At 35.9% G+C, this 14,401-nt stretch overlaps 1 protein-coding gene across 3 annotated transcripts in view; it reads left to right on the plus strand.

The window, feature by feature from the left end:
• The window catches only part of kcnip4a (potassium voltage-gated channel interacting protein 4a), a 915,543-nt gene extending 903,011 nt beyond the window's left edge, over positions 1–12,532 (plus strand). For all 3 annotated transcript variants that reach the window (XM_051928636.1, XM_028801760.2, XM_051928635.1), the window contains exons 7-8: positions 10,733–10,795; positions 12,379–12,532. In XM_051928636.1, the coding sequence (XP_051784596.1) occupies positions 10,733–10,795; positions 12,379–12,426 (111 nt within the window). In that variant the 3' untranslated portion in view covers positions 12,427–12,532. The remainder of the gene's footprint in view (positions 1–10,732; positions 10,796–12,378) is intronic.
• Positions 12,533–14,401: the final 1,869 nt, after the last annotated feature.

Genomic DNA, 14,401 nt, shown 5'->3' on the forward strand with positions numbered 1-14,401 from the left:
AGCAAAATACCCGCGCTTCGCAGCGGAGAAGTAGTGTGTTAAAGAGGTTATGTAAACATATATATACATAAACATATATACTTATATATACATATCTACATATACACATATATATATACATATACACATCCACATATATATACATATATCAACATATATATACACATACATATACACACATACATACATACATACACACACACACACATATATATATATATATATATATATATATATATATATATATATATATATATATATAAATATATATACACATACAGACACATATATATACATATACATATTTACATATCTACATATATATACACATATATACATATCTACATACATACACATATATCTATCTATCTATCTATCTATATACATATATATATCTCTATCTATCTATCTATCTATCTATCTATCTATCTCTATATATCTCTATCTATCTATCTCTATATATCTCTATCTATCTATATATATATATCTCTATCTATCTATATCTATATATATATCTCTATCTATCTATATATATATATCTATATATATATATCTATATATATATATATCTACTGTATATCTATCTATCTATCTATCCATCCATCCATCCATTTTCCAACCCCCTGAATCCGAACACAGGGTCACGGGGGTCTGCTGGAGCCAATCCCAGCCAACACAGGGCACAAGGCAGGGAACCAATCCCGGGCAGGGTGCCAACCCACCGCAGGACTATCTATCTATCTATCTATCTATCTATCTATCTATCTATCTATCTATCTATCTATCTATCTATCTATCTATCTATTGTCAGTTCAGCACTCCAGTTGGAATATGACCAAGCCGTGCAAGCTTACTGTTAAGAATGCAACGTATAGTTGTACAGGAGAAAAGCAATCTTGCCTCAAATCAATGGCAACCTTTTGTAGGTCTATGAACTTAATTTAAACTTTAGGTTTACACGGTGCTCTGTTTCCATAGTACCTGCACTCATGAATATATCTGTATGTGTCAGTCGCTGAAATCCCCGCGCTTGGCACCGGCGAAGTACTGCTTTTAAATTTTTATTAAGAAGAAAAGAAAACCTTTTTAAATTGAGGTAAAATATACCACTAACAATTTGTTAAGGATCTGTTTTTTTTGTGTAGCTGACTTCACACAGCCTCTCCGCTGTTTTATAAACGAACGTCATATAAGGTCTTCCTATTTCGTTGCTTCACCAACGGAAGCAGCCTTTTTATTTAATCCTGTTTTTACGATTGTTCTGTTTGTATACCAGTTTGTCAGTTCAGCACTCCGGTTGTAATATGACCAAGCCGTGCAAGCACACTCTTGAGAATGCAACGTATAGTTGTACAGGAGAAAAGCAATCTTGCCTGAAATCAATGGCAACCTTTTGTAGGTGTATGAACTTAATTTAAACTTTAGTTTTACACGGTGCTTTCTTTCCGAAGTACCTGCACTCATGAATATGTCTGTATGCGTCAGTCGCTCAAATCCCCGCGGTTCGCACCGGCGAAGTTCTGCTTTTAAATTTTTATTAAGAAGAAAAGAAAACCTTTTAAAATTAAGGTAAAATATACCAATAACAGTTTGTTAAGGATCTGTTTTTTTGTGAAGCTGCCTTCACTCGAGTGATCACTTCGAGCTTTAAGCCTGAGAAATCACCCCGTAAATGCACACGTTTAATTGCACATCTGTTAATATGTATGCTTACACAGTATTAAAAGACACTCAACAATTACACAGTATTAAAAGACACTCAACAATTAACGTCATTTACCTTCGTTCCCGCGTTTGACTCGTGCTGTAAATCTCTTCCTTGTTTTCACTTCACGTGATTACGTAGGAGGCGTAATACGTGATGACGCGATACGTGACTCCGCCTCCTCCATTAGAGTATATGGACAAAAAACAGGTTCCAGTTATGACCATTACGCGTAGAATTTCGAAATTAAACCTGCCTAACTTTTGTAAGTAAGCTGTAAGGAATGAGCCTGCCAAATTTCAGCCTTCTACCTACACGGGAAGTTGGACAATTAGTGATGAGTGAGTCAGTCAGTCAGTGAGTCAGTCAGTCAGTGAGGGCTTTGCCTTTTATTAGTATAGATAATGTAAATTTGCTGGAAATGCATGCCTAGAATAAAAATCTACAAAAAGTAAGCAACTCTGATGGTAAAGAGATGAGCTACTACCATTTCTCCTACACTTGCCAAGCACATTTTTCATTGTCGTGCAGAGTGTACAGGAAAAATAGAAATAGAGACTAGCACATCTGCACAAGAGTCCAGATACTAAAGTTGGGCTCCTTTTCTGCTGCTTGTGTACGGAAGACAGGTCTAAGAGTCTACTGGAGAACTATGCATTGAGAATCAGCATAATACAGCTACTGCAACACCTTCGGTAAAGTTTACAGATTCTTCATAAGTTCAAAATTTATTTGTGAAACTGTTCAGTGTGGTTATTATGTAGGCACACCTGAAAACAACATTAGTCAGAACTGTCTATCCATAGTATATAGTGTGTTAATAGATATCAGATTTGCCTTTAATGACAGAAGCATGTCTGTTGTGATTTTATTCTGAGCAGCAGAGATGCAAGCTAGTTTTTAAAGATTAATCCGTGATAAGGAGTCAGGAATGTAATGTTCAGTAACAGGCATCTGTGTGAAATGGACATTATAAACACAATTCAGGGTCAAAGTACAAAAAGAGGCAAAAACTAGAATACCAAAATATAAAACAGAAATGGAAAATCTGGAACAATGACAGTTGAGACCACAGGCCTATGCCAAAATTGTTTTTTGGAGGGACCTTTTAGCCAACCACTAGACTTTTCCTGTATCAAGACAGTAACAGTTCACACATCTCCTAGTGTTTTATACAGGCAACTTGACAATATCACTCATCACGTGACTTCCATGTGATGTGACTAGCCACAGCTTTCATAGTTATAAAAATATGATGACCCACATGGAAAACAAAGCAGAATATGGTGACACATAGTAGCATCCTTAGCATTATGTTTACCTCTGAGGGGGTGGAAATGAAAAACATTGAATTTTTTTAATAAGGAAAAATGTTATTATGTGTAACAGAATTGTGTAACTATAAAAATATACACATAAATAAAGTAGGAAAGGCATGTTTAGTGTCCACTGTTGTACTGATGCAGATTTAGCACACGTCTTTCGTGTTACATGTTTTGACTATCACCAGCACATAGCCCGATGTTGCATTTGGGACAGTAGAAGTGAGTTTCTTTGCAAACCTTTCTAATAATATTTTGGTGCCTGATCCACAGAACGGACGTTCTCCTTGTATTATTGTAGTGTAACACAGCACAAGGCTTAGTGACTTCCATATTTCTCCTGACACAAACTACAGTTGCTGCATTGATGAACAGTGCTTAGGGGATAACTTCTTTCTTGTTTTTCTACTTGATCACAATAATTTTGCCTTTTTGCCACGTACCTACTTGCATCATAATTAACCTTCAGGCAAATTAATTCAACAGGCATATCACAGCAGTTTGGTCATATAGTGTCATATGCATAAGTTTCACTATCCCATGTGAATGCCTGATCACCAATTCACACTTTTGTCACTATTGCTTGATTCAACTGATGGTTCTGTTTCAGTTTGTTCTAAAACTGGATTTACAGCTTATCCTTTACGTGCCATTGAGTTTTGGTTGAAGGCTCAGTCCCACTTATGAATACTGCTGAGTTACCAAAGAGTGGCAAAATGCATAGAAATATTCATGATTTCTTGCAGGGTTATGTTATTTTATCCGCTAGACAGCAACAGAATACTGTTCTGAGAGTTCTTCAGGCTTAACACTCTAAATTACATATCACCCCAAGTCTGACTCGGGATTATCGGGATAATTACATAGAATTCCATGGTTAACACGAAGCAGGTTGAACAGAATTTTATGATAACAGCACAGATTTAATTAGAAAAAGTATTCTTCTTAAAAATAAGCTAAAATATTGCACAAGAGCACCTGACTGTGTAATTAAGTTCTTAACACATGAGACTGTAGGACAAAGCATTTAGAGTATACATAAATACCAAGGCCATAGGCCAACAGAAAATCAGAATCCCTTGAAATTGTTGCTGAATCATATAGTTTATATTTAAAGCAGCTTGCACCATAAATAGTGAATTAATTTAAGATTACATCTTTACCATTGTTTAAGTGCCACAAAACCAACAAGGGATTCACACATGTGTAGAACATTCCACCACACAAAGTGAACATTTCCACAACATCAAAATAAATCAGCTTAGCTGGAAAACTATTTATAGAAATGTACATGTTTGCCAGGTAAAATTAAATTATAAATTTAATGCTAGAGAAGGGAAGAAGAATGACTTCTTTTGTAATTGAGGGCAGTAACTAAGTTGCTAAAAAAGCTTTTGTTACATATTTTATTTGTCGATTAATTGATCTAATTTTGAGATAGAATAATGAAGATAGAACTGCAGTGGACTGGCACCCTACCCGGGGTTTGTTTCCTGCCTTGTGCCCTGTGTTGGCTGGGATTGGCTCCAGCAGACCCCCGTGACCCTGTAGTTAGGATATAGCAGGTTGGATAATGGATGGATGGATAACGAAAATAGAATAACTTACTATAATAATTATAATCTTATAATATAATATAATATACTAATAATGATATAATATAATAATAATAATAATATAATATAATATTATATATATTATAATATTATAACTTAATATTTTAAGGACCTTATGGGACTGTTATATGAAACATAAGGCAATCTCACTACAGTCACTTTTCAAATTATTTGATCGACATTCAAGCATTTTACTCTAAGGCCCACAACAAGTGAAGTGAACTTTTAAAATATCAAGCTATTTTTGGAGAAACCTTTAAACACATTTAAAATATCATTTGTGTAACTGCAGCCTATGTACTAATGGGTTGAAGTGAAGTTCTTTTCAGTGAAGATGAAAGCAAAATAAGTTTCACCCAGGCATTTTAGTTAGCTTCTTTACTTATAGGGTTGTACACAAGTAGCCTCTATTGTTGGCATTTCCGGCACCAAGCTAGATCCCACTCCAAATGGTACATCAATACATCACAGTTTAGAGATTTGTGTGTAAAACTGAACACTTATAAAACCACAAAAACACAGGGAGACAATGCACTCTCTGTGAAGATTGGGATCGGATTGCTGATCAAAACCTGGTTCATGGATCTGTGATGCAGTAGTGCTAATCACAGCACCGCCATGTATACCCATGCTACCCAGTGTAGTGAGTTGCCTTCCTTAAAAATCTACAAATCGGTAAACACCAAGCAGTCTCCTAATCTCAATATGTGTAAAATCTTACATTTGAATATTCACACTGAAAAATTTGGATTTATTTTTCTTTCAGAATGTTTTTGTTATTTTAAACTGCAACTAAAATGCACATTTACATTAATTTGCTTAACAGACACTTTTATCCAAATTGATGTACAAGACAAGTGAGAATAATGGAGTAAATATAAGGATACAAAATTGATCATCATAAGTGAAGAGATCGGAACAAAACACAAGCTAGTTACACTTCCCACATTACAAAACCTAACAGCTAATGTCAGTAAGACAGACATTCACCACATAAGAGTCTTCAAATGTTTATTAAACAGTCAAAATTTTGAATAGAGATGGACAGCTCATTCCAACAGCAAGGTGCTACACATGAAAAGAGCCTGGATTAAGCTGCTGTGGTTGATATTGAGCAGACTCTGCATAGAGCAAGTGTTGCTCGACTGTCTCACCAGTCACAGCTTTATGAGAAAGTGGCAAAGAGAAAGCCACTGTTAAAATGAAAAATACATGATAGCTCGGCTAAGATTTGCCAGAAGGCACATGGGGGAACTCTAAAGTGAGCTGAAAGAAGGTTCTGTGGTGTGATAAGACCAAAACTGAGGGTTTGTTTGGCCATCAGACTAAACAACATGTTTGGCATAAGCCAAACACTCTGTTCTCAAAAACACACCATAACCACCATGAAGCATGGTGGTGGGAACATCATGCTGTGTGAATGTTTCTTCGTTGAAAGCCCTGAAAGGCTTGTGAGGGTAAAATTAATGCAGCAAAGTACTGGAAAATCCTGCATGAAATACTAATGCATTCTGCAAGAAACCGATGCCCCGGCAGAAGATGTGTTTTTCACTAAGACAGCAACTCCAAACATAAAGTCAAATCTAGGTTAAGAACAACAATGTTAATATACTGGAGTGGCCAAGTCAATGTTCACATCTCAGTTCAACTGAGAATTTGTGGTAGTACCTAAAAAAGGCTGTTCACCCATAAAGCTCAAACATCTGACAGAGCTTGAGCTGTTTTGTAAAGTAAAATGGAACTCAAGGCTTTTCATGGCTCCAAAGGTGCATCAACTAAATAATGATATGAAGGGGAGGAATTGTGATCAAATATTATGGTTTTTATATTTGTGAATAGTTTATTTCTTTTCAGAGATTTTTTTTTCACTTTGACATTAAAGAGTCTTTCCTGTGGAGAAGTATCAGAAAGGTCAAATTAAATCCACAGGAATTCAATATTGACAATAAAATGTGAACACTTCCAAGGGTGTGAATACTTTTTATAGACACTGTAAACCATAGTGGTTTACTAATTATTGATTGTATTTGTTGCACATTATCTTTGCTTTTGCATTCACTGAACAGGGAAGGATAACAATTTAAATTACAGTACTCACTATACTTTGCAAGTAAGTGCAATCCCTGTCACTGTTAGAAACCAGCAAATGAAAGAGTTCACTGTATGTATGGCAGCTGGTTAGACCAGCAGGGTCCCCAGAAGATGACGGTGCTCAAGAATAGCTGTCTTCTTGCCCATCCCTGAAGTCTTGAAGTCAGCCTCTAGACCTGTAGTCACATCACGTCATAATGACAGAAAAGAACACCTCTACTTAGGACCGCAACCCATTCACTTTAAGCATTCTTGTATGCTTGTGAAGGAAGAAATGAAGGACAGTGACAGCAGCCTGGTTAGATATGTAGTACTATCTAGGAATAGTAGGAATTACTAGGAATTGTGGCAGTGTTGTAAGAGTGTGGGCATGAGTGGTGCAGTTTATGCAGATCCCTTTCATGGTACTATATGTTGGAGAGTAATCCAGGTAACTAAAAGAGATGTAGTTATGAATGGGAAAAAATCTTTTTGCTTGCCAGTTCACTGTGTGGCCAACAGCCTAGTTGGATTTGTGATAAATAAAGTTAGCTTCTTTTAAAACAGCTGTGTAAAGTCTTGTCACAGCTAGTCCTAATTATATTACTAAGCTGCTTAACATATGCAAATCATGCAGTAAAATAGTATTTCAGAAAATTAAAATGTATGATTTGAAGATTTTTTTTTTAATAAAAGGTATTAGATACAACAGTGCAGTATGATATATCAAAGCTACACTGGAGGGAAGAAAATAACTTCCCATGTCCAGCAGAGATAATCCTTTCAAATTTAAAGCTTACCTGTGTGGTACATATTCAAATAAATCACATTTCTTTGTTTAACCTATGCTTTTTTAGTTCTGTTTATTTGACTGTACAGTGCAAATGAAGTCACTTTTTTAATATTATGTTGCTTTTTGAATTCTTCCACTTATATTTTGGCTGAAAAAAAATGTCCAGGCCTTTTAATCTAGCCTGTGTATGCCATTCCGACTTGTCCCTTATCTAATGAGATGCCATGACCCTCTATCTGCTGCAGCCATGTGTTATGTGGGCATCCCCTTGGCCTGGTTCAGCCACTCGGGTCCTTAACAATGAGGATCCTATGCGCTGGATCAACCTCAGGGAATCGTGCCACATGGCTGTAGTATCATAACTGACGCTCCCTCACAAGGCAGGTAATGTGCTTCATTCAGGGACTCCTTGAACAACTGCTCATTCAACACAAAGTCAAACCAGTGGTACCTAAGGATTCTCCGAAGAGACACAGTCCTGAAGTAATCCAGCCTTCATCTCAGGTCACTGGAGAGCGTCCATGTCTCGCAACCATATAGCAAAACAGGAAGCACCAGAACTCTAAAGGCTTGGACCGTCGTCCTTTTGCATAGATATTGGGAGCACCACACACCTCTTTCCAACGATGTCATGACCCCCCCCATGCTCCCACAATTAGTCTACTGACTTCATAGGAAGAGTCACCAGATACATGAAGGTTGCTGCCGAGTTAAGTAAACCTCTCGACAAGGCTGACTCTCTCTTCGCAGACGGGCACACTGCTGATGGGTGAGCCATAGAGATCATTAAAGGCTTGGATCTTGGTTTTTATCCAGGACACTCAAAAGGCCCAGACTCTCTGACTCCTCACTCAGTCTCTCGAGAGTCTCGGTCAGTTCCTCCATTGACTCCACGAAGATCACAGCATCATCGGCAAAATCATGATCACTGAATCTTTCTTCACCAACAGATGCCCCACAGCTGTCAGACAGCCATGTCAGTTAATACTCCACCCAAAAATATATATTTTTTATATATCACTATCATATTTCTAGTTTGTAGTGATAGTGATTAAAAAAATGTGAATGTCATATTTTTATGTAGAATGGAGATAAAAACAAATTATAACAGAAGCCAGTAGTAACTTTTAAATTGCAAACAATATGAAAAACATCCTGGTTTTCCTCCCTTATTCTTATCCTGAAGTTGCTTTAGGTTAACTATCAGCTCTGGGCTAGCCTAGTGATGGACTGATGCCCCATCAAGGGTTGTTTTCTGCCTTCCATCTGATGCTGATGCTCCCTGTGACTCCTATTTCGACTAAATTAATTTCATAACAGGTGCATAGAAAGATGAATTTTTTTTTCCAAACAGCAAGGCAGTGACATTGTTGGCAAGGTGGCATCAGAAGCTTTGGCCCCTGTTCTATTGTACCAAGGCCCTGATCTTTTTTCAGGAACGTCCAAGAATAATAACAAGCACCTGATATTTTTATCTGTCCTAATTGATTTAGCCCCTGGTTATAGTGTGAAAGGTCAAGGGGAACCCCAAAACACCCCCCCCCCCCAAACAAATGTATATAGGCTCACTGGCCACATTATTAGATACAACTTGCTAATACTGAGTTGGATCCCCTTTTGCCTTCAGAATTGCCATAATTCTTCATGGCATAGATTCAACAAGGTGCTGGAAACATTCCTCACGGATTTTGGTCCATGTTGGCATCATAGCATCACATAGTTGCTGCAGATTTGTTGACTGCAGATCCATGATGCGAATCTCCTGTTCCACAACATCCCAAAGACACTCTACTGGATTGAGATCTGGTGACTATGGAAGCCATTTGAGTACAGTGAACTCATTGTTATGTTCAAGAAACAAGTTTGAGATGATTTGAGCTTTGTGACATGGCACGTTATCCTGCTGGATGTAGCCATCAGAAGATGGGTACACTGCGGTCATAAAGGGATGGACATGGTCAGTAACAATACTCAGATAGGCTGTGGCATTTCAACAATGCTCAATTTATACATAGGGTCCCAAAATGTACTAAGGAAACATCCTGCACATCATTGCACCACCACCACCAGCCTGAACAGTTGATACCAGGCAGGATGTTGATACAAAATTCTGACCCTACCATCCAAATCTTGCAGCAGAAATCAAGACTCATCAGACCAGGCAATATTTTTCCAGTCTTGTCCAATTTTGGTGAACCTATGCGAGTTGTAGCCTCAGTTGCCCAGTGTGGTCACTTGCTGCTGTAGTCCAACTGCTTCAAGGTTCAACAAGTTGTCCGTTCAGAGATGTTCTTCTGCACACCTCAGTTGTAATGAGTGGTTATTTGAGTTACTGTTTCCTTTCTATCAGCTCGAACCAGTGTGGCCATTCTCCTCTAGCATCAACAAGGCATTTTCGGCCAGACAACTGCTGCTCTGGATATTTTGCCTTTTTCAGACCATTCTCTGTAAACCCTAGAGAAACTTGTGCATGAAAATCCCAGCAGATCAGCAGTTTCTGAAATACTCAGACCAGCCCGTCTGGCACCAACAACCATGCCATGTTCAAAATCACTTAAATCCACTTTCTTCTCCATTCTGATGCTCTGTTTGAACTTCATCAGGATGTCTTGATAATATCTACATGCCTAAATGTATTGAGTTGCTGCCATGTGATTGGCTGATTGGATATTTGTGTTAACAAGCAGTTGAACAGGTGTACCTAATAAAATGAGTGGTGAGTATAGACGGTTGTGCAACTGCAAGGGGGTGGCTCTTCGATTTTTTATCTAAGCAAGTTGTGCACCAAAATCACAAAAGGCACTAAGACCCCAATCTCTGCAAATCCTAATGATGCCCCTGCTTTGAGGAACCTATTCATGTTCTTGTAGCTTTTAGTCCTTTCTTTATTTTTCTTTCACCACTTCTGTAAGTTTCTTTTCTTTTGTATAAAAATGTACACAGTTTTAAAATGACAATGCTTTTAGCACAACCTCAAAATATAAATTATGTTTTTAACGCTCAAAATCCCATTATTATTGATACATGTGTTCCTTTAGTGTTTTGGAAACAAGAAAAGTAAAACAAAGTAATGCTCCATTTTCAAAAGAGTAAAAGTCACCCAATTACTTCTGAAAAATTGATATTTTTTTAATACTAGCTGATACAAACTATTCATCTTAATGTTATATTGTGTATTATTATTACTATATACAAAAACATGTTTCTGTCCTTTTTGTCTTCACAGAAAATGGATAAAAACAAAGATGGTGTTGTAACAATTGATGAGTTTATTGATTGCTGCCAAAAAGTAAGTGAAATGCTAAGCTTTTCATTTCTTATGTATTTAAACACAGAACTGGAAACCTTTATATATCAAAAACAAAGATTGTGTTCAACTGTGAATATGATGTTTTAACTAAAATAAAAAAAAATCAACCAAACGATAAGTAATAATGTCGCTGGCTGGCATAATGTTCAGGTTTCCCCAAAATCATGTGGCAGGTTAGGCAAAGTGGCTCAGGTTATAACCATGAGGCATTATGAGTGAACTATTTTAGTGCTTTAAAACCAAACAGAATAGCACTTAGTTAAAGATTAGATAGATGGCTAAAAATAAGCATGAAGTAGCAGAGAAAAATGAACTTCAAGGCAGTAGCCTTTCCTACATTTACTTTTTTAGGTAATGATAGTTCTTCTGAGCATGAAGATAAAATGACCAACACCACTGTCAGAAAAAAGAGCAGTAGGTTTATAGGCTATATATTGAGGAAATATATAGAGACCAGTTACTCTAGAATGATAAATACTATAAAGTAATTAAATAAAGCAGATAATGTCGAGGATGAAATGTTTCAAAACGTTGATGCAAAGGTACAATCACAATAAGGAAAGGAAGCAATGGGAGAAAATTCATAAACAGCAGAATTTCGAAGAGATACATCTAAGTAAATACTTTTGTACCTCCAACCAACATTATCATGTAAAAGAAAATTCAAAACATGAACATTGTCACCAATTCAGGGTGACTGACATTAAAGATAATGTTTTGGAATATAGCCACTGGCTTACATCAAACTATGCTATTTGGACCCCTTCTAAAGGCAGTTACATCTAACTACTGTCTTTATGTTTATTCATAATGCATGGGACACAGACTGAAAAAAAGGAAAAGAATATTTCCAAATCCATGAGACATAACATGAATTGTAGAGGAATAACCAATGACAGTCGATGATCTCCATCTGTCATTCACACATGCCCTTTTCCTAGAGCTGCAGTTTAGAATTTTGGCTTCTTGGTCTTGCAAGACACTGAGACAGTGACCTAAACACCTACAGACTGCAAAGCATTAGGTTATTAGTGTGTTCATAACTGTAGGTTATTAGTGTGTGAAAACACCATCTCAGCACTTTCTAATATGCATTCAAGATTAATATTAACCTGTTTAGGGAATATTTTCAGAGTTTTGTAGCACACAAAAAAAGAGTGTCAGGAGATTTCCCTTTCTTTATAAAAACATTGAATCTTAAAAAAATAAGTTAATGAAACAAGTTTTAATGTTTTTGATGTGAAGCAAGTTGTGTGATACTGTTGAGATCTTTAGAAGTAAATTATTCAGAAAGCAAAAAAATGAAGGACTTACTTTGCAGATTGAAATGGCAAGCTGCCTAATTTTAGTTCTTTGAATTTTGCATTGTGATGAACACTTCTCTGCCAAATTAAAATCCCACCCCAGTCTCTGAAACTTGCCGAATATAATTGGTTGACTTTCATCTTTTGGCATTTCCCTTTTTTTTCTTTATATTGCCAGCAGTTTTTAGATAGATGATTAAAATTAATTCTTCTTACTGCACTACCTTATTGTGTTAATCTTTTATTTTCTTCCTCCAGGATGAAAATATAATGAGATCCATGCAGCTGTTTGAAAATGTCATTTAATGGAAGTATTCTTTGGCCCTTTAATGGCCAGATGGGAAAAACAGTATGAAAATGCAAAAGAGGACTTGTCTTCATACATATTTAAAATAATATCAGCTTTGTGCTGAATAATATGGTTATATATATATATATATATATATATATATATATATATATATATATATATATATATATATATATATATATATATATATATATATATATATATAATGCAAATAACATTTGTTAAATTATAAACATTTTATTTGTTATTTTTAATTCATTTTTTTAAATATAGTAATACATTTTTCAAAAAATATTTTCATGTTTCATTCTTGTTAATGCATGTCTGTAAAAAAAAGATTCCCTGGAATACAACCCATTATAAATGCATTAATAAATTTAATTATTTGGCTTTTTAAAAAATGAAATATAATGAAAATTGTCTATGCTAGTGTATCTTGAATTTCTCAAGAAATAGCAATTAACAAAGCTGTTGCTGCTTAATGTTTATTTGCAGAATTCCTGAACAATTTTTTTTTATTTCAGTGATGTAAACTGCTAATGTTGCAAAATGTGACTAAAGCACCAGCCTCTCTCTTTTCTTGGTGAATTTCAGTTCATTACATAACTGAAGAAGCAATCTGAAATGTATGTTTTGTGTGTTTTATTCAGACCATCTTAGTAACTCAGCATTTATTTAAAAAAGTAGGAAAAGATGGCACAAGCATCATATTTAATAGAAGGTCCAGTCTGTGTTTGTTCTGCTGCCCATGTAAATAATGATAACATCAGTCTTTTGTAGTTTATTTCAGGCCATCAGATTCATTAAGGATTCCTGCAGACTGGTTCGAGATGTCAGTGTTTTGTTTCATTCTCGTGAGCACACTGTGGATTATCAGTTAATTGCAAGTAAGGAGCAGACATATTCTGCCAATGGAAGTACAGAGCTGACATCTAGTGGTGCATACAAAAACAATTTTATTAAGTTTTCCTAAATCACCCTTAAGTCCGTCCTTATTTTAACAAATGTAAAACTGGAAACCAAGAAGAGGAAAAAAATAAAAATATAAATAGTTCCCAGAAACTGTGCTGGTGCTTCAGTCAGCTCCTAACAGTATTATGTCACCATACTGACACTGAATGTTGTCTAGATCAATTCTTTCATTGTACTAGTATTAATAACATTTAACCCTTCTACTTTAATATAGCAATAATGCTGTCATATTGTCTGTTACTTTTTAAAACGTTTAGCATTAATAATGTATATACATGTAGACAGGCATCTTGAATATACTTCTTTTCCTTGAAGGGTCCACAATACTAAAGAAAATTGGGTTTGTTGTTCCCTCGGACAAACTTAATCAAAAGAGAAAAATGCACAGATGCCAACTTTGCAATAAAATGTCAGTGTGGTACATTTTAATTGCAAATCATAAATCAGGTATCTATTCTGGTGTAGAGATGAGTTGTTAGAGGCATGTAAAGGTTGCTCTGCTAGCACCAGTGTAGGAAACAAAAAGTAGTACAGTACATGTACACATGAAACTTACTGTAGTGTCTTTGTGTTTTACAATGTGTACATTTTATAAAAACAGGAAAAAATAAACTTGTCAGAATGTTCATTGTGTTTGTATGGCTTTGTGTTTTTTAAAGAAAAAAAGTAGCAGTGTATTTGGTCAAATTGATAAGCAGTTCAGTGTCAGGTTCAGTTAGGGGTCAGCCTGATTAACTGGTCACTTTATAAGTCTACCATCTCACTACTCGATGCTAAAAACAACCTCCTAAAGGTGAACACCAATCACTTTTAAATCTGTTCTTGCATGGAGTGTGCTGTATGGGTTCATATGGAGCAAAGGGGATTGAATGTGCAACTTCCAGATTTGTTAATAACATAGCCTACGCTAGCTCTCGTTTGACGGAAGTTAACGTGGCATAAATATCTGTAAAGTGCGCATGTAGAATCTTTTCACTGCTGGTTTAATAATTCCTTCCT

This window comes from Erpetoichthys calabaricus, chromosome 5 (assembly GCF_900747795.2).
Source record: "Erpetoichthys calabaricus chromosome 5, fErpCal1.3, whole genome shotgun sequence".
In the NCBI taxonomy this organism is placed as follows: domain Eukaryota; kingdom Metazoa; phylum Chordata; class Cladistia; order Polypteriformes; family Polypteridae; genus Erpetoichthys; species Erpetoichthys calabaricus.